General features: G+C 42.5%; 1 protein-coding gene across 1 annotated transcript; it reads left to right on the top strand.

Moving 5' to 3' along the window:
* The first annotated feature begins 8024 nt into the window (after positions 1-8024).
* TREML4 (triggering receptor expressed on myeloid cells like 4) lies at positions 8025-20590 on the top strand. The gene is given in 8 exon segments (XM_033219821.1): positions 8025-8060; positions 8430-8501; positions 10935-11103; positions 11328-11657; positions 12146-12196; positions 12687-12751; positions 19423-19547; positions 19990-20590. Coding segments are annotated over 7 exon segments (819 nt in total). The 3' UTR covers positions 19519-19547; positions 19990-20590.
* Positions 20591-21231: the final 641 nt, after the last annotated feature.

Raw genomic sequence — 21231 nt, 5'->3', positions numbered from 1 at the left:
GGGTCGGTGGTGATATCCCCTTTATCATTTTTTATTGCATATTTGATTCTTCTCTCTTCTTTATTAGTCTTGCTAGCGGTCTGTCAATTTTGTTGATCTTTTCAAAAAACAAGTTCCTGAATTCATTGATTTCTTGAAGGGTTTTTTGTGTCTCTATCTCCTTCAGTTCTCCTCTGATCTTTGTTATTTCTTGCCTTCTGCTAGCTTTTGAATGTGTTTGCTCTTGCTTCTCTAATTCTGCTAATTGTGATGTTAGGGTGTCAATTTAGATCTTTCCTGCTTTCTCTTGTGGGCATTTAGTGCTATAAATTTCCCTCTACACACTGCTTTAAATGTGTCCCAGAGATTCTGGTATGTTGTATCTTTGTTCTCATTGGTTTCAAAGAACATCTTTATTTCTGCTTTCATTTCGTTATGTACCCAGTAGTCATTCAGGAGCAGGTTGTTCAGTTTCCATGTAGTTGAGTAGTTTTGATTGAGTTTCTTAGTCCTGAGTTCTAGTTTGATTGCACTGTGGTCTGAGAGACAGTTTGTTATAATTTCTGTTCTTGTACATTTGCTGAGGAGTGCTTTACTTCCAACTATGTGGTCAATTTTGGAATAAATGTGATGTGGTGCTGAGAAGAATGTATATTCTGTTGATTTGGGGTGGAGAGTTCTGTAGACATCTATTAGGTCCGCTTGGTGCAGAGTTGAGTTCAATTCCTGGATATCCTTGTTAACTTTCTGTCTCGTTGATCTGTCTAATGTTGACAGTGGGGTGTTAAAGTCTCCCATTATTACTGTATGGAAGTCTAAGTCTCTTTGTAAGTCTCTAAGAACTAGCTTTATGAATCTGGGTGCTCCTGTATTGGATGCATATATATTTAGGATAGTTAGCTCTTCATGTTGAACTGATCCCTTTACCATTATGTAATGGCCTTCTTTGTCTCTTTTGATCTTTGTTGGTTTAAAGTCTGTCTCATCAGAGACTAGGATTGCAACCCCTGTCTTTTTTTGTTCTCCATTTGCTTGGTAGGTCTTCCTCCATCCCTTTATTTTGAGCCTATGTGTGTCTCTGCACGTTGGATGGGTCTCTTGAATACAGCAAACTGATGAGTCTTGACTCTTTATCCAATTTGCCAGTCTGTGTCTTTTAATTGGACCATTTAGTCCATTTATATTTAAGGTTAATATTGTTATGTGTGAACTTGATCCTGTCATGATATTAGCTGGTCATTTTGCTTGTTGGTTGATGCAGTTTCTTCCTAGCATCGATGGTCTTTACATTTTGGCATGTTTTTGCAGTGGCTGATACCGGTTGTTCCTTTCCATGTTTAGTGCTTCCTTCAGGAGCTCTTGTAGGGCAGGCCTGGTGGTGACAAAATCTCTCAGCATTTCCTTGTCTGTAAAGGATTTTATTTCTCCTTCACTTATGAAACTTAGTTTGGCTGGATATGAAATTTTGGGTTGAAAATTCTTTTCTTTAAGAATGTTGAATATTGGCCCCCATTCTCTTCTGGCTTGTAGAGTTTCTGCTGAGAGATCTGCTATTAGTCTGATGGGCTTCCCTTTGTGGGTAATCTGCCCTCTCTGGCTGCCCTTAACATTTTTCCCTTCATTTCAACTTTGGTGAATTTGACAATTATGTGTCTTGGAGTTGCTCTTCTCGAGGAGTATCTTTGTGGCGTTCTCTGTATTTCCTGAATTTGAATGTTGGCCTGCCTTGCTAGGTTGGGGAAGTTCTCCTGGATAATATCCTGCAGAGTGTTTTCCAACTTGGTTCCATTCTCCCTGTCACTTTCAGGCACACCAATCAGACGTAGATTTGGTCTTTTCATATAATCCCGTATTTCTTGGATGCTTTGGTCATTTCTTTTTACTCTTTTTTCTCTAAACTTCTCTTCTTGCTTCATTTCATTCATTTTATTTTCAGTCACTGATACTCTTTCTTCCAGTTGATCAAGTCGGTTACTGAAGCTTGTGCATTTGTCACATAGTTCTCGTGTTGTGGTTTTCATCTCTAACAGGTCGTTTATGGACTTCTCTGCATTGGTTATTCTAGTTACCCATTCTTCCATTCTTTTTTCAAGGTTTTTAGTTTCTCTGTGCTGGGTACGTAGTTCCTCCTTTAGCTCTGAGTAGTTTGATTGACTGAAGACTTCTTCTCTCAACTCATCAAAGTCATTCTCTGTCCAGCTTTGTTCTGTTGCTGGCGATGAACTGCGTTCCTTTGGAGGGAGAGAGGCACTCTGATTTTTTTAACTTCCAGCTTTTCTGCCCTGCTTTTTCCCTATCTTTGTGGTTTTATCTGCCTTTGGTCTTTGATGATGGTGACATACTGATGGGGTTTTGGTGTGGGTATCCTTTCTGTCTGTTAGTTTTCCTTCCAAGAGTCAGGACCCTCAGCTGCCGGTCTGTTGGAGTTTGCTTGAGGTCCACTCCAGACCCTGTTTGCCTGGGTAGCAGCAGCAGAGGCTGCAGAAGATAGAATACTGCTGAATAGCATGTGTTGCTGTCTGATTCTTGCTCTGGAACTTCATCTCAAAGGTGTACCCAGCCATGTGAGGTGTGAGGTGTCAGACTGCACCTAGTGGGGGATGTCTCTCAGTTAGGCTACTCGGGGATCAGGGACCCACTTGAGCAGGCAGTCCGTCCATTCTCAGATCTCAACCTCTGTGCTGGGAGAACCACTGCTCTCTTCAAAGCTGTCCAACAGGGACATTTACATCTGCAGAGGTTTCTGCTGCTTTTTGTTTAGCTATGCCCTATCCCCAGAGGTAGAGTCTACAGAGGCAGGCAGGCCTCCTTGAGCTGCAGTGGGCTCCACCCAGTTCGAGCTTCCCAGCAGCTTTGTTTACCTACTTAAGCCTCAGCAATGGTGGGTGCCCCTCCCCCAGCCTTGCTGCCACCTTGCAGTTAGATCTCAGACTGCTGTGCTAGCAATGAAGGAGGCTCCGTGGGCATGGGACCCTCCAGGCCAGGCGTGGGATATAATCGCTTGGTGTGTCATTTGCTAAGACCCTTGGTAAAGCACAATATTAGGGTGGGAGTTACCCAATTTTCCAGGTGTTGCATGTCTCAGTTTCCCTTGGCTAGGAAAAGGAATTCCCTTCCCCCTTGCACTTCCCAGGTGAGGCGATGCCTCGCCCTGCTTCAGCTCTCGCTGGTCGGGCTGCACCCGCTGCCAGCACCTACTGTCTGACACGCCCCAGTGAGATGAACCTTGTACCTCAGTTGAAAATGCAGAAATCACCCATCTTCTGTGTCTCTCACACTGGGAGCTGGAGGCTGGAGCTGTTCCTGTTTGTCCATCTTCTCAATAACAATTTTTTAAAAGCCCAGGCTCAGATGGTTTCACTGCTGCATTCTGTTGAGGTTTTAAAGAAAAACTAACACAAATTCTTTTCAAATTACTCCAAAATATTGAGGGGGAAATAATTTTTCCAAACTAATTCTATGAGGCCAGCATAACCCTGAAATCAAAGCCAAATAAGGACACAACAATAAAAGAAAACTACAGGACAATATTCCTGATGAGCCAGATGCACAAATCCTCACCAAAATACTAGTAATCCAAATCCAATAGGAAATCAAAAAGATCGTACACCATGATCAAGTGAGATTTATCCCAGGGATGCAAAAGTTGTTCAACATATGCAAACCAATAAACACCATACCTCTCATCAACAAAATGAAGGACAGAAACCATATGAACATATCAATAGATGCAGAAAAAGCATTTGATAAGGTAAAACATGCCACCATGATTAAAATTCTCAATAAATTAGGTATAGAAGGAAAGTACTGGCCGGGCACGGTGACTCAAGCCTGTAATCCCAGCACTTTGGGAGGCTGAGACGGGCGGATCACGAGGTCAGGAGATCGAGACCATCTTGGCTAACACGGTGAAACCCCGTCTCTACTAAAAATACAAAAACTAGCCGGGCGAGGTGGCGGGTGCCTGTAGTCCTAGCTACTCGGGAGGCTGAGGCAGGAGAATGGCGTAAACCCGGGAGGTGGAGAGGCGGAGCTTGCAGTGAGCTGAGATCCGGCCACTGCACTCCAGTCCGGGCGACAGAGCAAGACTCTGCCTCAAAAAAAAAAAAAAAAAAAAAAAAGAAGGAAAGTACTTCAACATAATAAAGACCCTATGAGACAACACATAGCTAACATAATATTGAACAGAGGAAAGCTGAAAGGCCTCCTTTAAGATCTGGAACAAGGAAAGAATGCCCATTCTCAACACTCTTTTTCAATATAATACTGAAAGTCACAGGCAGGGTAATTAGGCAAGATAAGGAAATAAAGGGCATTCAAATTGGAAAAGAGAAAGTTAAATTGTCCCTCTTTGCACATGACATGATTGTATACACAGAAAACCCTTAAGACTCTTCCAAAAAACTCTTTGGACTGATAAATGAATTCAGTAAAGGTGCAGAATGTAAAATAAACATTAAAATCAGTAGTGTTTTTATGCATGAACAATAAACTAGGTAAAAAAAATCAAGAAAACAATCCAATTTACAACAGCTACCAAAAAATACCTAGGAATAAATTTAAGCAAAATTGTAAAAGATCTCTACAAGGAAAATGATAGAACACTGATTTAAAAAAAGAAAAAAACACAGAAGAGACGCAAAATAAAGGGAAGATATCCCACGTTCATGGATTGGAAGAATAATGTTAAAATGATCATATTACCTAAAGTGATCTATGGATTCAATGAAACCCCTATCAAAACACCAATGACATTCTTTACAGCAATAGAAGAAAAACTTTAAAATTCATATGAAACCACAAAAGAACTCAAATAACCAAAACAATATGGAGCAAAAATAACAAAACTGGAGGCATCATACTACTTGATTTCAGAATATTTTATAGTATAGTAACCAAGAGAGCATGATACTGGCACAAAAACCAATATATAGATTAATAAGCAGTATGGAGAACCCAGAAATTAATCTACCTATCTACAAGCAACTGATATTTGACAAAGGCACCAGTAGCATACATTGGAAAAAGGACAGCCTCTTCAGTAGATGGTACTGGCAAAAGTGGCTATCCATATGCAGGAGAATAAACCTAGATCCCTATCTCTTAGCCTATACAAAATCAACTAAAAATGCATTAAAGAACTAAATGTAATCTTAAAACTATACAACTACTAAAAGAAAACAGGGGAAATTCTTCTGTATATTGGCATGATAAAAGATTTTATGAGCAAGACTTCGAAAGCGCAGCAACAAATACAAAAATAAACAAATGGGATTACAAGAAACTACAAAGCTTCTGCATAGCAAAGTAAATGATTGACAAAGGGAAAAGATGACTTATAAAATGGGATAAAATATTTGCAAACTATACATCTGACAGAATATATGTATATTATCCAGAATACACAAGAAACTCAAACATCTCAACAGAAAAAAACACACAAACAATCCAATTTTAAAAAGTGCAAATGACCTGAACAGACATTACTTAAAAGAATATATATACAAATGGCCAATAAATATGTTTTGTCTTGACATCACTAATCATTAGAAAATAACAAATCAAAATTATAATATCATATCATCTCACCAAGGTTAGAATGGCTCTTATCAAAAAGACAAAAAAAAAAAAAATGACAAATGCTGACAAGGATGTGGAGAAAAGGGAAATCTTTATACCCTGCTGGCAGGAATATAAACTAGTATGGACTCTATGGATAACAGTATAAAGGTACCACAAAAATCTGCAAATGAAACTATCATATGATCTAGCAATCCCACTACTGGGTATGTATTCAAAGGAAGGAAAATCAGTATACTGAAGCAATATCTACACCACCATGTTTATTGCAGGACTAGTCACAATCGCCAAGATGGGGAATCAACCCAAATGAAAAATGAACAGATAATGAAAACGTGACATAAATGCACAAGAGAATATTATTCAGCCATAGAAGAATAAAATCCAGTCATTTGCAACAATATGGATGACCCTGGAGGGCATTAAGTTAAATGAAATAAGGAGGAACAGAAAGTAAAACGCAGCATGTTCTTACTCAGATGTGGAAGCTAAAAATGCTGATCTCATGGAGTAAAGAGTAGAACAGAGGTTACTAGAGGCTGACAATGGTAAGGAAAAGGGTAAGGGGGATAGGCAGAGATTTGTTAAAGGATACAAAATTATAGCTAGAGAGGAAGCATATGGTCTAGGTGTTCTATACCACTGTTGCATGACTATAGTTACAATAATATATTATATATTCTCAAATAGAGAGAGGATATTGAATATTCTCAACACAGAGAAATGATAAATGTTTGAGATGATGGATATGCTAATTATCCTGATCTGAAAAGTCTACATTATGTGTATCAAAACACTATGTATTCCCACAAATATGTACAATTATTAGGTGTCAATAACAAAAACAAAAAGTAAAGAGTAAATTAATGAAAATTGAATAAAAAATAAACATTCAGTCCCTCAGTTACACTTGCCACATGACAGGTGCTCAACAATTGCATGGCTACTGGCTACAATGATGGACGCGGAGCGAGAACATCTCCACCATCACAGAAAATTATATAGGATGTTACTGCTACATATAGGATGGCATGCTTCATTAAGGCATAGACTTCTGCCTCAGTATAACTGGCCAGCCAACGAAGCATTCAGCTCCTTACTATAAATTTATCTTCTTATTAATACAGATTAAACATCTTACAGCACAACATGCATTGACACCTCCTGAATGCTTTGGTTGATAGTTTTTATTTCTTTAAAGTAGTTTTTCCTCTGAAAGGGAAAAAAATTGTATTTCTGATCTTTTGTCTCAAGGAAAGACTTGCTATTTTTCTTCTTCTTCTTCTTTGTGTGTGTGTGTGTGTGTGTGTGTGTGTGCACCTCAGGCTCTTTGTCCTTTATCCCCCGAGTCTCCTCCATAAGGGTCGTATCTTTGGGCCTACCAGTGCAGGCCATTTGGACGGATGATGGGTACTGTCAGGGAGGCAAAACATCCTCTACCTTCTTAGGATCTTCATCTAAGAGCCTGTGAATTAAACTAACAAAAAGCAGATCAATAGGAGGAAAAGCATATAATTTTTATTAAGATTTATGTGCATGGGAGTTCACAGGAAAGAAATGAAACTCAAATAAACAGTTAGAACCAGGGGTTCATAGACCATTTTACAATTGAAAAGGGGATCTGGGCTTCAAGGGGCAACCTATATTTGGAAGCGACTAGGAAATCTATGGGGGGAACTAATGACAGACAAGGGCTAAATTAGCAAGATGTTTATGCAAACTCCTCTCAGTGTTGACTCTCCATCTTTTATGAGTGCTGTTCTACTCCAGAAGTGGGGGACACATCCAAAAAGGGAATTTTATGCTCTGATTATAGGCAGATATGGGGAGGGCAGAGAATTTTGCTTGGACCTGCTGGTTCACACTTGTCTTCAGCTCAAAATCATCCTTATGCTGAAGTGGCATATTTTGGGATAGGATATTCCAGAAACCTTAAGGACATACTGCCTGAAGTCAGGGTGGATGGAGCAGCTCTGTAGTGGGTATGCATTGGGTATGTGTTCGAGGACCAGGTTCAAATGCCCAGCACAGCTGTGACATTCTCTGTGAAATCTTGGGCATGTCCCTGCCGCACTCTCCAGTTCAAACTCCACAGTGAAAAGGGAAGGAGGCTGGAGATGTGCTCTGTGGCCCCTTCCATATCAGACCAACAAAAACACAGGGACAACACCACAGGGAGGAGCAAGGCAGGGCTCTGGAAGTGAGAGAAGCTGTCCTGGCCCACAGGGAACTGACAGTGTGGCTGGAAAGGAAGAGTGTGCACTGTAGGGTAGCAGTACAACATGGCACAGTATCAGGAGCCATAGTGTGCAGTCAGCCACTAAGGACTCATGGGCATGGGGATGTGCAGGCTGGAGTCATCTACATTAGCTTCAGCAAGAGGAGCTGCCATGTGACCCCACTCAAGTGAGGTTAGTTTACTGGGAAGGGGGCCAAGCACCAGCACAGTCTGAGGCAGGACCCGCATGGCAGGCAGTGCTGGGGCCATGGCATCTAGACATGTAGGAAGCTAGAGACGGTGATAAACATCGATCATAAGAACTTAATGCAGGCAGAGGCCTTTTCCTGAGCCGAGAAGTCCAGTTAGACAAAGTAGCTGAGCTGCTAGGTCAGACAGTGACGAGAGCACAAGGCCACGTGCAGGAAGTAGCTGGAGATCTCTGCTCCTTTTTTTCCCTCTTACTTGACTATCCTCCTCGTGCCTAATGACAGGTTGGGCTCCAGGCCTCCTGGTCCTCTTCCTCAGAAACTCCAAGTTCTCACCTCCTCCTGCCTCTTGTCCTTCTTCCTGGGGCTCCTGGGGGCTCTATTCCACAGCAGGACCAGGGACAAGTGGGTCTTCACAAGACCGGAATTCCCGCCCATTTTAGGGTGTTGAAGTGATCCTGTTATCTCAACAAGACACCACGAAGACTGAACACACCAAGGGAGAGCTCGCTGAGGTAACACTAAGGAAAAACCAGCCCTGTGAATTCCACACCTACAGGGACATATCCATGGCCACTGTGCAGAGCAGCAAGCAGACCTGGGATGAACGAATCCCTTGAATAGCTGCAGTCATTGCAGTCACTGTGCTTTACACCTAGCCATACTAAGATTTCTTAAAACTTTGCTGTTTGTTATGTATCAAGCGATTATTCATATGCTTTGGGTAAATCATTTCTATACATATTAAAATTAATCTTTTACACTTAGAATGCTTTCAGATTCACTGAAGAGTTGTGTAGGTATTGCACACATCCCTGATGTGCTATGTTCAATGTCTTCTATTATTAATATAGTCTACTAGTATGCTATGTATCTCACAATTAATGAGTTGATATTGATACATTACTATAATTTTACAAAATTGATGAGTAGAACTCATGTATTTATAGTGCCTGGTAGGATAGTTTGATGTGTGTACTAACTGTGAAATTACTAAATCAAGCAATACCACATACATTTAACTTTTTTTGTGGTGAGAACATTTAAAATCTACTCTCTGTCATTTTCAAGTGTACAATTCATAGTTATGAACTGCACTCACCATACTGTGCAATAGATCTCTTGAACTTATTTTTTCTGTCTAACTTAAATTGTGTTTCTTCAACAATACCTACCCAGTCTGTCCAATCCCCAGCCTCTGCTAATGCTAGTCTACTCTGTTTCTGCGGTAGATTTTATTAATTGAAGTCCTTACTTCATTCAGATTTCCCTGGCTTTTACCTCATGTACTTTCTGTGCTCCAGGATCCCACCTAGGACACCACATTGCTTTTAGTCTTCATGTCTGCTTAGGCTCCTCTTATCCATGGCAGTTTCTGAGAATTATTTCTTAGTTTTGATGGCCTTAACAGTTTAGAGGAATGCTGCTCAGGTATTTTGTAGAATGTCCCTCATGTGGAATTTGTTTGATGTTTTTCTCCTGGGGCTAGTGGCTTTGGGGAAGGAGTCTGCACAGCTAATTGCCCTGTCATCACATCAAGTCAATGACACATTCTAACAACCAGAGTTATCCCTGTGGTTCTGCATCTTGGTTGCCTGGCTGCCACAGTAAGTGTGAGGTTTCTCCACTGTACATTTACTCTTCTCCTCCTTCCCCATGCTGTCCTCTGGAGGAAAGTCACCTGCACAGCCCACGCTTTAGCAGTGGGAATTTACACTCCCCCTTGAGAGCAGAACCTATAAGAGTTGTTTGCAATCTCTCTCAGTTCCTTCAGGCTGCTATGAGAAGATGCCTTAGACCGGGGACTTTATACATAATAGAAATCTCTTTCTCAAAGTTCTGGAGTCTGAGAAGTCAAAGATGAAGGTGTCAGTGGATTTGTTATCTGCTGAGGGCTGCTCTCTGCTTCCAAGGTGGTGCTTTCTTGCAGGAACCTCAGTTGACTGAAGATGTGAACACTGTCCTCACATGGCAGACAGGGCAAATCTGCTTCCTGCAATCTCTGGTATAAGGGCATTAATCTCATTCTTGAGGGTGACACCCTCATGACCAGATTTTCCCACAAGATCCCACCTCTTAACGCTATCACATGGAAATTAAGTTTGAATATACGAGGTGGAGGAACACTAACATTCTGAACACAGCACGATCCTTATACATGGGATATTTGTCTATTCTCCCACAGTTCTTTATTCAGTCATTTACTTACATCAGCATGGACTCCTAGAGTTTTAATATACACATTGGGTGGTAATCCAGTACCACTTGATTTTGTTGCTAGATAGTTCTCACTTTGGCCATTTTCTTCTACCGTACATTTTACACACATGTTGTTCTTTCATCCACTCATGTATTCATCCAACAAGCACTGATTGAGATGATCCCAAGCTCCCATAACTGATCCACTCCTGCCTGCCTTCCCCTCCAAATATCCCTGACCAGCACTCTCTTTCCTCCCTGCTCTCCTGGCCCCACCATTTCCAGGGTACATCTTATAATTCCTGGGATTAAAATTTGCCCTCTACAAAATGTCCCATGATCAAAACTCATCATCAATTCACCGTGGCTGAGACCAGAAGGACTCAGGTGTCTGGTTATGCCTCCAAGTGCCCTGACCACCTATAGGAAGTGCATAGAGAGAAGGAAGGAGGGATGACCCAGCTTTATTCACCAGCTTTATTCTTGGCCATCCTGAGAGCTGCCCCTAGCAACAGAGGAGCAGTATGATGGGCTGGAAGGCATAAAGCAGCAGACGCAGGGAGAAGTTCAGTAAAAGGCAGCAGAGCAACACAGGAGGGCTGAGGTGATCAGGCCCAGAGACAGACCCTGTAGCAGATGGCTGCTGTCCAGGCCTGGCTGCCCCTCCTCCCCTGGTCTGCAGAGCCCGCCCTCCCAGGCCGACCATTTCAGTCAAGGCATTGACCTTCCTCAATTTTCCCAGATGAGAGACACTGGGAACCTGGTTTCAGAATCAGGCAGAGCATCTGACTCCCTCTCCTGAGAGGACTCCCTTTTTTATCCTCTCCTCCACTGTCAGAAACAGATTTGGGCTGGAATGGCCTGGGAGGGTCCACACCCGCTGCTTCCACCTGTGCTGCTGCTGCTCCTGGCCTCAGGTGACATGGAAGGAAAGAGGGCAGGGGGTATAAGGAGTGGGATGAAGAATGAATGGGGCAGGGAAGCAGCATGGCTCTGTGACCACAGGATAGAATTTAGGGGCCCTCTTCCATGTGTGGGCATCAGAAGTAGTTCCCTCTCCCCTTCCCGAGCCTTTGATGGGGGAGGTTGGGTCCCTTCAGAGCTCTGACCTCGGTATCTTTCTGCAGGTTCCTGGGTAAACAGTGCCGTGCCTGAAGAACTTCACAAACACCCAGGACAGACCCTCCTCCTGCAATGCCAGTACTCACCCAAGACAGGACCCTATCAGTCCAAGACCTGGTGTCAGCAGACATCTCTAGGTCAGTGTACCATACTTGTCACCAGCTCCAAGCCCCGGACAGCAGTTCAGAAGTCTCGTTACACAATCTGGGATGAGCCCGACGCTGGCTTCTTCAACATCACCATGATTCAGCTGACACAGAACGACTCGGGATTCTACTGGTGTGGAATTTACAACACTTCCAAAAAAGTCATCACTGTTCTTTGAGATATCAATCTGGTGGTGTCTCCAGGTGAGCACTTTTCTTGAGGAAATACCTCTGTGCCACCCCCCAGGGACCTGAAGGAAATGTCATGCACCCACTCCCATGCCTCTATCATCCCCCATCCTGCCAGGTCTTCTGCTCTGACCCAAGGGGAGCAAAGATCCTGTCCCTAGACATGGACTCTCACCTCTCCTTCACCTGGCACATCCTGGCCTCAACTGTTGGGAAGATACCCCCAGAGATCCCTGGACAGAGACACAGTCTCTCTGTCATTCTGCGTCTCTCTTTGTGTTACACAGGCACACCCACAACTCTTCTTTTCTCACACACACACACACACACACACTAACACACACACACACCCACAGTTCTGTTATGCAGATCTGAGGCACAGGACACTCCCAGCCTAAGACATCCTGAGGGTCTAGCTCTGGGCCCCTACCTCCTCTCATGTATGGGGTAGACCCCACTCTCTTCTGGGCCCCTGGAGAGTCATTGTCTGCTTTTTTCTTTAGCCCCAACAACGTCTCCTATGTGGACCTTCCCCCGGCTCGCAACAAGTACAGGTAGGTTGGAGGCCTCAGTCGGGGGAGATTAGAAGGGTCACCAGGCAGCTTGGGAGCCTCAGATTCAGGGAAGGGGAAACCAGGGAGGACTACCTCTGAGGACTGATCTCTTGGGGCCTGGGCCAGTGGGAAGCTACCTTCAGGGCCCACTGACTCCCAGGGAGAGAAATATGCACTATCTGATGTGATCAGAAGATCGCTATGTTCTCACGATGTTGGGCGGGTGTCCCTAGAGGGAAGTCCATATGGGACACCTTGCACACGTGTGTCCCAGCCCTCCTGCCACTGGCCTCCCGCCAGCATGGAGAGGACAGTGCCAGACTTAACTTTAGCTGGGTATGGAGATTTCAGGCCTCAGTTACCCTTAGCCTGAGGGACCCTTATGAGCTACCTCTGGTCCCTCTCCCTTTCCTCTCACACTTTTGGGACCCAATCCCATCCTTTATCCTGGTCCCCTGGGCAGCCACTGTCTTCTTTGTGTCCTCCTTAGTTCTGATCACTTCTCCAGAGGGGACCTCTAGCCATCCCTCCATCAATGGCTCTCAGACCAGGTAGGTCAGATATTTTAACAATGGGAGGGCGGTCTTGGGAAGGGAGGACCTGATTAGCTCCTGAACCTTCAAATCAGGTCCAGGGCATGCAAGGATCCTTCTCTGGTGGGTTGGGTGGGTTGGGGCATAGGTTACAGCGGTGGAGCCCCCAGGCCATGACTCCAAGTTTGGTAGAGAGGAAAGGGGAAGAGGATGCAGGTTGTTAATTGTGGAGGAACCATGGAAAAGACAGTTCAACATGGATTTCTGCAATGAGACAAAATGGAACCAGAAAATGTGGAAACTGGAGGCCATGTTGGTGTGTTGAAGGGTGAGTGTGAATAGAGTGACTGCAGCCTGGGGCAGATGGTGGCTAGAGATGTCAGCCAGAGAAAGATGAGAGGAATGCTCTTAAATTCTGCTTCTATCCTTGTAGTCATGGGTTTTGAGGCCATCACGGCCTCCCCTTCACTGTAGGAATAGGCTGCAATAGACTAGGTCACAGGTGCTCTAGGGGACCAGGGGGCAAAGCCATGAGCACTTGATGAAAATAGACAACCAACTGCCAGAGCATTTGCTCCCTAGCCTTCTTCTCCTGCAAACTCCAGTGTGGGTGCATTACAAACAGACTCTCTCTCAGGGAGTTTGAAGGTGAAGCCCTAACCAGAGAACAAGCATGGCAGCTAATGGGGGTCCCTGGGGTCTTGTGCTCTAGGGCAGTGGTCCCCAAGCCTGTTAGAAACTGGGCCATATATTAGGGAGTGACTGGCAAACCACTGAAGTTCATCTCAATTACAGCCTCTTTCCATAGCTTGCATTACCGCCTGAGCTCTGCCTCCTGTCAAATCAGTGGCAGCATTAGATTCTCACAGCAGCATGAACCCTGTTGTGAACTGTGCATGCGAGGGTTCTAGGTTGCATGCTCCTTATGATAATTGAATGGCTAATGATCTGTCACTATCTCCCATCACTCCCAGATGGGACCATCCAGTTGTAGGAAATCAAGTTCAGGGCTCCCACAGATTCTACATTACGTTGAGTTGTATAATTATTTCATTATATATTACAACATAATAATAATAGAAATAAAGTGCACAATAAATAGAATGTGCTTTAATCATCCTGAAACCATCTCAACTCTCACGTCCGTAGAAAATTTGTCTTCCACAAAACAGTTCCCAGGTGCCAAAAATGTTGGGGATTGTTGCTTTAGGACTTTTTCCTCTCATTTTTAACCCTCAACGGCTAGAAGATTTAGTCTTCCGTTCTTCCCCATTACCAGATCCGTATCTAATATGCCCAGTGGAATCTGAATTCACAAGCCAAAATACCTAGGTTTCTTAGTAGAAGCACTACCTTAAAAGAATGGCAACACACCCAACAATAGAAACCTGTGAAGCAGAACTATGGGAACTGCCCATTCCCCCGGAACTTAAGTACCTGTGATCAGTCTGGCTAAAGGGGTGAGGGGAAACATGAACTATGTGGATCATGAGGACGATCCACTGGAAAAAAAGAGCCAAATACTAATCATAGTTGTGAAAAATATTATAGACCACAATATATGTGATGAAGGATGGTCGTGGCTGGCCAATGAGCTGTAAGAAGTTGAGGAATTCTCACAGAAGTTCCTGGAAAGAACTGAAGATTTAAAAATCAAAGAGAAGTTAAGAGACATGAAGGAGAAGAGTAGATGTACTAATGTATTGGTATCAAGAACCCCTGTGAGAGATAAAGGATGAAAGAAGGAAATATTTGAAGAAAGAATATAGGGAAGCTTTTCAAAACTATAGAAGAAGGAAAGACCTCACATTGAAAAGATTCATAAATTGCCAAAGAGGGGAAAACAGCAAACACACAAAAAACACCTCTAGTCCCATATGTAAAAGGGAAGAACATCAAAAACAAGGAAGAGTCTGAAGGCTTTCAGATCACCTACAAGGCAACAAGATTAGATTTCCCTGTGAGTTAAGAGGAATACTAGAGGTAAGAAGACAATTGAATAATATTTCTAAAGTACTAAAGAAAAACGTTGTATCCAGTGTTTTGTATTCAGCCAAATTGTCACTCCAATGTGAAATCATAAAACCTCTGGATTCTCAAGGCCTCAGAAGGTTTGCCACATGCAAAGATCCCCATTGAAAACACTCCTGGAGGAAGGTCTCAGTGAGAATGAAAAACAAACCCTGGAGATGCTGCAAGAGGTGAGGGAGTAAGTGTGCCCAGCATCTTGGGAATGTTTATTTTTATATTTTTTGATTCATATAAAATGCAGGTAGAAGCTAAATGAAGAATAAGAGAAAATACATTCATGATCATTGAAAAATAACATTCTAGACCAGTGATCCCAAACCTTTATGGCACCAGGGACTGGTTTCATGGAAGACAAGTTCTCCATGACTAGGACAGGGGGATGACTTCAGGATTCATGTGTATTATTGTTATTATGCACTTCATTTCTATTATTATTACATCATAATATATAATAAAGTAATTATACAACTCATCACAATGTAGAATCTGTGGGAGCCCTGAGCTTGTTTTCCTGCAACTAGACGGTCCCATCTGGGGGTGATGGGAGACACTGACAGATCATCAGGTGTTCCATTTTCATAAGGCACATGCAAACTAGATCCCTGGTATATGCAGTTCACAATAGGGTTTGTGCTAGTATGAGAAGTGGTGGAGATCAGGCGGTGATGCGAGTGATGGGGAGAAGCTGTAAATACAGATGAAGTTTCTCTCGCTTGCGCACCACTCAGCTCCTGCTGTGTGGCCCTATTCGTAACAGGCTAGGAACTGGTACAGTCTGTGGCTCAGGGGCTGGGGACCCTTGTTCTAGACAGTACCAACAGAGGGTGAAAAGGAGACACTACAAGGAGACACTAGAAGCCCATGAAAGGATGGTTGGGTACTTGTCTCATGAGACAAGCTCAATGTAGCAATCGTACTAAATCACATAGATATGAGTCTTCAGGTTACATCAAGAGAATGTATACCCTTTCATCCAGCAAAATAAAACTCTAGGCAAAGGAAAGTTAGACGTGAATTTAAAAAAATAAAGCACAGTAAATGGAAATATAAAATAAAAAGGTATAGTCCTAACATAAATGCAATTCCAATAAATTTAAGTGGATTAAATTCACAAAATAAGGACAGAGACACTCTGAGTTTTAAAAATTCCAATGTTATATTACCTATAAGAGATAGATACACTTACAAAAAGATCTTAAAAAGTTCAAAAAGTTAGAAAACTATATTTGACTATTAGGAAACAAAATAAACTGTTCGGTACTCTTAATATTGAACAAAATAGAATTTAAGGTAAAATATCATGTCTATAAATTTGTCTATAAAATAGACAAAGATACATTATATATACTGATGAAAGATGTGCTTGAATGTGAAAATAGAGCCATCATAAGCATGTGTGCCTAAATTTTGGCCATGAAATACATGAAACAACACTATCAGAAATGCAAGGAGAAGTAAATATTAGCTATTGTAGTTGGAGGCTCACATACCTCTCAGAGGAACAAAGACCAATCAGACCAAAACTAAATAGAGGGACCTAAGTTCTAAGCCAAATAACTACTAAATTCCAGGTACTATGCCATCATATAATATTTATAAATGTGTTATATATATTATAAGATATGTATGAGAACATAGGATGAATATGTAATAAATTATACTTTTAAATAAACAATATTTTCAAATATATAAATACGTAGTTTCAGGTTGAAACTGTTCTAAACTATATAAATGTATTATGTATGTTTTATAAAATACAGTATTCATAATATATATTATATAACCATGTATGAGTAGATATACATATGTTTATAACCCTATACATAATTAAAAAGATAGTATACATTCTTTCAAATACAAGGAATGTATTTACAGAAAGACACCTTGTATGAGGACATATAAGAAGCATGAAGAAATTCCAAAGAATCAGTATGACACCGAATACATTCTCCAAACCCAATGCAATAACATTAAGAATGCATAAGAGAAGTAAAGATAAAATAGCACTTCTAAAACTAATTATTAATATATTCATATGTGAATTATTAAGTATGTAATAAAATATATTTTGATAATATGACCACTACATATCAAAAAGTATGGGGAATAGTTAATATTGGAGATCAATTAGTAGCTTTGAATATATTTGTTGGAAAACATGAAAGCTTTCAAATTAATGAGCTAAGGAAGCATCTTAAGAAGATGGAACGTGAGGACCAGGGCAAGCCCAAAGAATCATAAAGGAGGGAAACAATCACAGTAAGGGCTGAAATAAATTGAATGATTGAAAATGAAGATCAAGGTAAGTCATAATTCATTCTTTGAAAGTTTAAAAAGATAGCCATATTCTTGTCAAGACATATGAAGATAAAAGAAGATGATAACAACAAATTGAAGAAAAAGAAGAAAATGACCATGCACTCATTCTTTTTTTTTTGAGACAGAGTCTCGCTCTGTCACCCAGGCTGGAGTGCAGTGGCCGGATCTCAGCTCACTGCAAGCTCCGCCTCCCGGGTTCACGCCATTCTCCTGCCTCAGCCTCCCGAGTAGCTGGGACTATAGGCACCCACCACCTCGCTCGGCTAATTTTTTGTATTTTTTAGTAGAGACGGGGTTTCACCGGGTTAGCCAGGATGGTCTCGACCTCCTGACCTCGTGATCCGCCCGTCTCGGCCTCCCAAAGTGCTGGGATTACAGGCTTGAGCCACCGCGCCCGGCCCCATGCACTCATTCTATAGAGATTTTAAAATAAATAAATCCTGAACAAAACCTTGTTGTTTTAAACCTTAGAAGTGCACAAATTCCTTAAAAAATATGAACTGCAAAGATTAACGCAAGAAGAAACAAATTTCAATAGATTAATAAATAGGAAAACTGAAATGGTAGATGAGCCCCACCCTCACAGAAAATTCAAGACTCACATGGTTTTATAGGTAACTCAATCGTTTAAGAAACATTTGATTTATATTTCATACAAGATGTTGCAGAAAATAGAAAAGAAGCAAGAACAGCCCAGGTTATTTGAAGGGGCTAGTGTCATCAAAATCACAAAACCAGTTGGGGGAAATAAAAAAACTAAATTACAGGTTTATTTCTCTGACGCACGTGGAGTCAATTCCCAAATTACCATTAGCTAACTGAATTCAAGAGTGCATCAAAAAGAAGACTGTATTATGATCGAGTACAGTTTTATCACAAAACAGAAAGGATTGTTCAACTTCAGAAAAATCTATTAATATAAGTGAACTAAATTCATAAACTACAGGGAAAAAAGTCATCTGCTGCACAAAAAGCATTTGGGAACCTTGAGCACATTTATGTTATATGAAAAAGCTCTTAATAAAATGGAAATAAGAACAGATAACTTGGTAAAGATTGTACACCAATGATTACAATAAACATTATTTAGTGAAGAAAGCATAAACAAATTCAGGATTTCTGCAGCTACCATTAATGTCTTCTATAATATTAGAGGTTCTGATCAATGCTTGAAGGAAAGGAAAACAAGTTACAATAAAGAAGATTAGACAAGAAGAGAAAAAACCATCATGACTTGCAGATGATGGTATTATCTACCCAGAAAAAGAAAAAGAATGAGAAACAACAAATGATTAAATCTCACAAGAGAATTTAGCAAGGTTGCCAGAGACAAAATCAACCGACATACATCACAAGTAGATCTCTATGAAAAATAATCATTTAGAAACCTAAGATAGTTTTCATTACAGCGACAAAATCATTAAGTTTCTAGAAAGAATTAATTTAAGCCAGATCTATTTGGAGAAAACTACAAAATGCTAAAAAATGACTGGTGATCTGAATAAATAGAAATAATCCATGATTTTATAAAATACAGAAGAGGCAATAACATTGTAAAGATGTCAACTTCCCCCAAATTCAAAAGTCTTTAAATGCAATCCCAAACACAACTTCAGTTTACTTTTGTAAAGAACTTGAAAAGTTTACTCTGAAATTAAATGAAAAAAAGACGATGCATGACTAGCTAAATCAACCATGAAAAAGTGAAAATAAAAAGAACTCACTAGCTTTACCAAATATTAAGTAATACTGAAGCAGGAAGCTACTGAGGCCACAAGAGAAAAGCAGATTTGCTAGGACAGGGTAGTCCCAGAATCAGAGCTAGGCAGGCCAGGAGTAGGTGCCACACAGAGGGGACCTGGGAGGACCCCTGGCACCAGCAGACAGGAGGTCTAGGTCTGTGCTCCGTCACTGCTAAGGGTCAAAGTCAGGTCCTGTGCAGTGTCTGGGCCTCATTCCTTCAGGTGTGATATCCTGGCTGGTCTTAAAGATGCACTTGGCTCTGATTCCTAGGAGGCTCCTGATAGTCCTGTTCTACCCGACCTAGTTAGGGAGAGTTCCTGCTCCCCTGGCTCTATCCCTCCCCTTCCCTGAACTCCAATCCTTTGTTCTTCCCCTGGCCAGCTTTTTCCTCCATTCAAGACTTTGAGGTTCCTTCTGACCGGATCCCCTCTCAGTCCCAGAGACCTCTGTGGCTCCTGCCCCACGCCCCTGTGTCATAGTGAGTTCAGGGTGAGCCCTTATACAAGCAGCTCCAGCCACAAGGGGCCTGGCTAACGGACACAGCAGCAGCAGGTGACATCCTCGCCCAAGTCCATCCTCCTTTCTCCTTACTCCCTGCAGGAAATCAAGTGCCCCATCTGCCTTGGCTCAGCTGACCCCAAACTCCTGGTCTCTGTGCTGTGTGGACTCCTCCTGGCCAAGGCCCTGATGCTGTGAGTCCTGTTTGGTTCCTGCAGGTACCACAGGTGAGTGGGGCCTGGGTTTGGTCTGGGGGGCAATGGAGCTGGAGTCAGATGCTGTTCCTAGAAAGACGGCTAGGAAAAAGAAGACAGATCACAGAGGCAGGAAAAATGACAACTGAGTCCAATTTAAATATGTGTTTCCTTGCAATCTCTGCCTTCCTGCAGACACAGACCTTAGAAAAAGACAGGCTTTCTAGGAGTCCCATCCTAGGGCTCTGCCTCTGTCTTTGTCCTGAAAGGAACAAGGCCAGGAGGACCAAGCTGAGAGTGCCTGGGTAGAAGGTTTAGGAGACAGGAAGGGGCAGTGAAGGAAGCAGGTGACAGGGAGAAAGGAGGGAAAGAGGAGGAACAGGTAACAAGGACAGGGTGAGACAAAGGGGCAGGAAAGAGGATCAGGGAAAGCATCACCTGCATTCATGACTTTCTTTCTCCTGCTACATCTCAGGACAGCAAAGGAGGTTGCTGATTGTATCAGCCCAGCCTTGCCCCAGGACTCTTGGGTGCGTGAGCCACAGCGCGGATGCAGGATGAATCCCAGTTCTTCCCCTGCCCAGCTATTGGGAGCCGCCCTAAGCATTGTGCCCCACCTCCCCGTGAGGAAAGGCCAGTGCTAAGCCTATTGGCGAGAACTTTCAGCCCCTAATCTCCCCGGTGGTGACCCCTCACCCCTGTCCGGAGCCCTCTTACATCTACTTCCGCTGCCCTGCCTTTCGCCATTGGGAAGACCTGGGGCGGGGGTTTCTGTATCCGGGTCAACGCCCAGCTCAGCATCTTCAGCTGTGCCTGCGCTCGTCTCCAGCACTCTGTGGTTCTCTCAGCCCCACCTCAGTAGGTCTCCAGGATACCTCACATTTTCCCTGTTTGTTGTCTGTGGTCTGCCCGAGAGTCTTATCAATTTCCTCTTGTGCTTAATTAAATTCAACCTCTAAACTGAAATGTGTCAGGGGCAACTGAGCAAGAGGGCAGATGTATCCTCTCAACCTCCTCCCCTTCCACCCTAAATGAGAGAGAAATGACTTAAAAATAAACGATAAAATTGAAACTAAGAAAGGCTGTTATCAGCAGACTGGAAACTGAGGAAGTCCTAGAAGTAAAAGAAAAAAATCAGATGCCTTAAAATGACAAGAGCAGTGGATTCAGCAGCCTAAAACGGGATCCAGAACATTCAATGGAATCTGATCATCAGGGGTCAAAATTTTGTATGTTTAATGTGTGAGGAGATTCATAGCCTAAAAGAGAAAATTAAGTTGAACTAACAATAATTGATGGTGGGAGAAAGATATATGTTTTGGGGAATGCAAGAGAAGCACATATCTGTGAAGCAAGAAGAGGCACAGTCATTTTCGAACCAGATAACATAGCGAGGCTGGGATTGACTACTCAGAATGGGGGTCCGCCATGAACAACCAATTTGGGGTACCAGTGCATAGCAGCTGAATGCCAGCCCTGAAAAAGGCCACCATAAAGAGAGTACCATTTTCTGGCCAGCCGCAGTGGTTCACGCCGCTAATCCCAGCACTTTGGGAGGCCACGGTGGGTGAATCACCTGAGATCAGGATTTCGAGACCAGCCTGACCAATATGGAGAAACCCCATCTCTACTAAAAATACAAAATTAGCTGGGCGTGGTGGCACATGCCTATAATACCAGCTACTCGGGAGGCTGAGGAAGGAGAATCGCTTGAATC

This window comes from Trachypithecus francoisi, unplaced genomic scaffold, assembly GCF_009764315.1.
Source record: "Trachypithecus francoisi isolate TF-2019V2 unplaced genomic scaffold, Tfra_2.0 Lachesis_group10, whole genome shotgun sequence".
Classification (NCBI taxonomy): Eukaryota; Metazoa; Chordata; class Mammalia; order Primates; family Cercopithecidae; genus Trachypithecus; species Trachypithecus francoisi.
The sequence above is the reverse complement of the archived record's forward strand: the minus strand, read 5'-3'. Positions and strand labels throughout refer to the sequence as shown.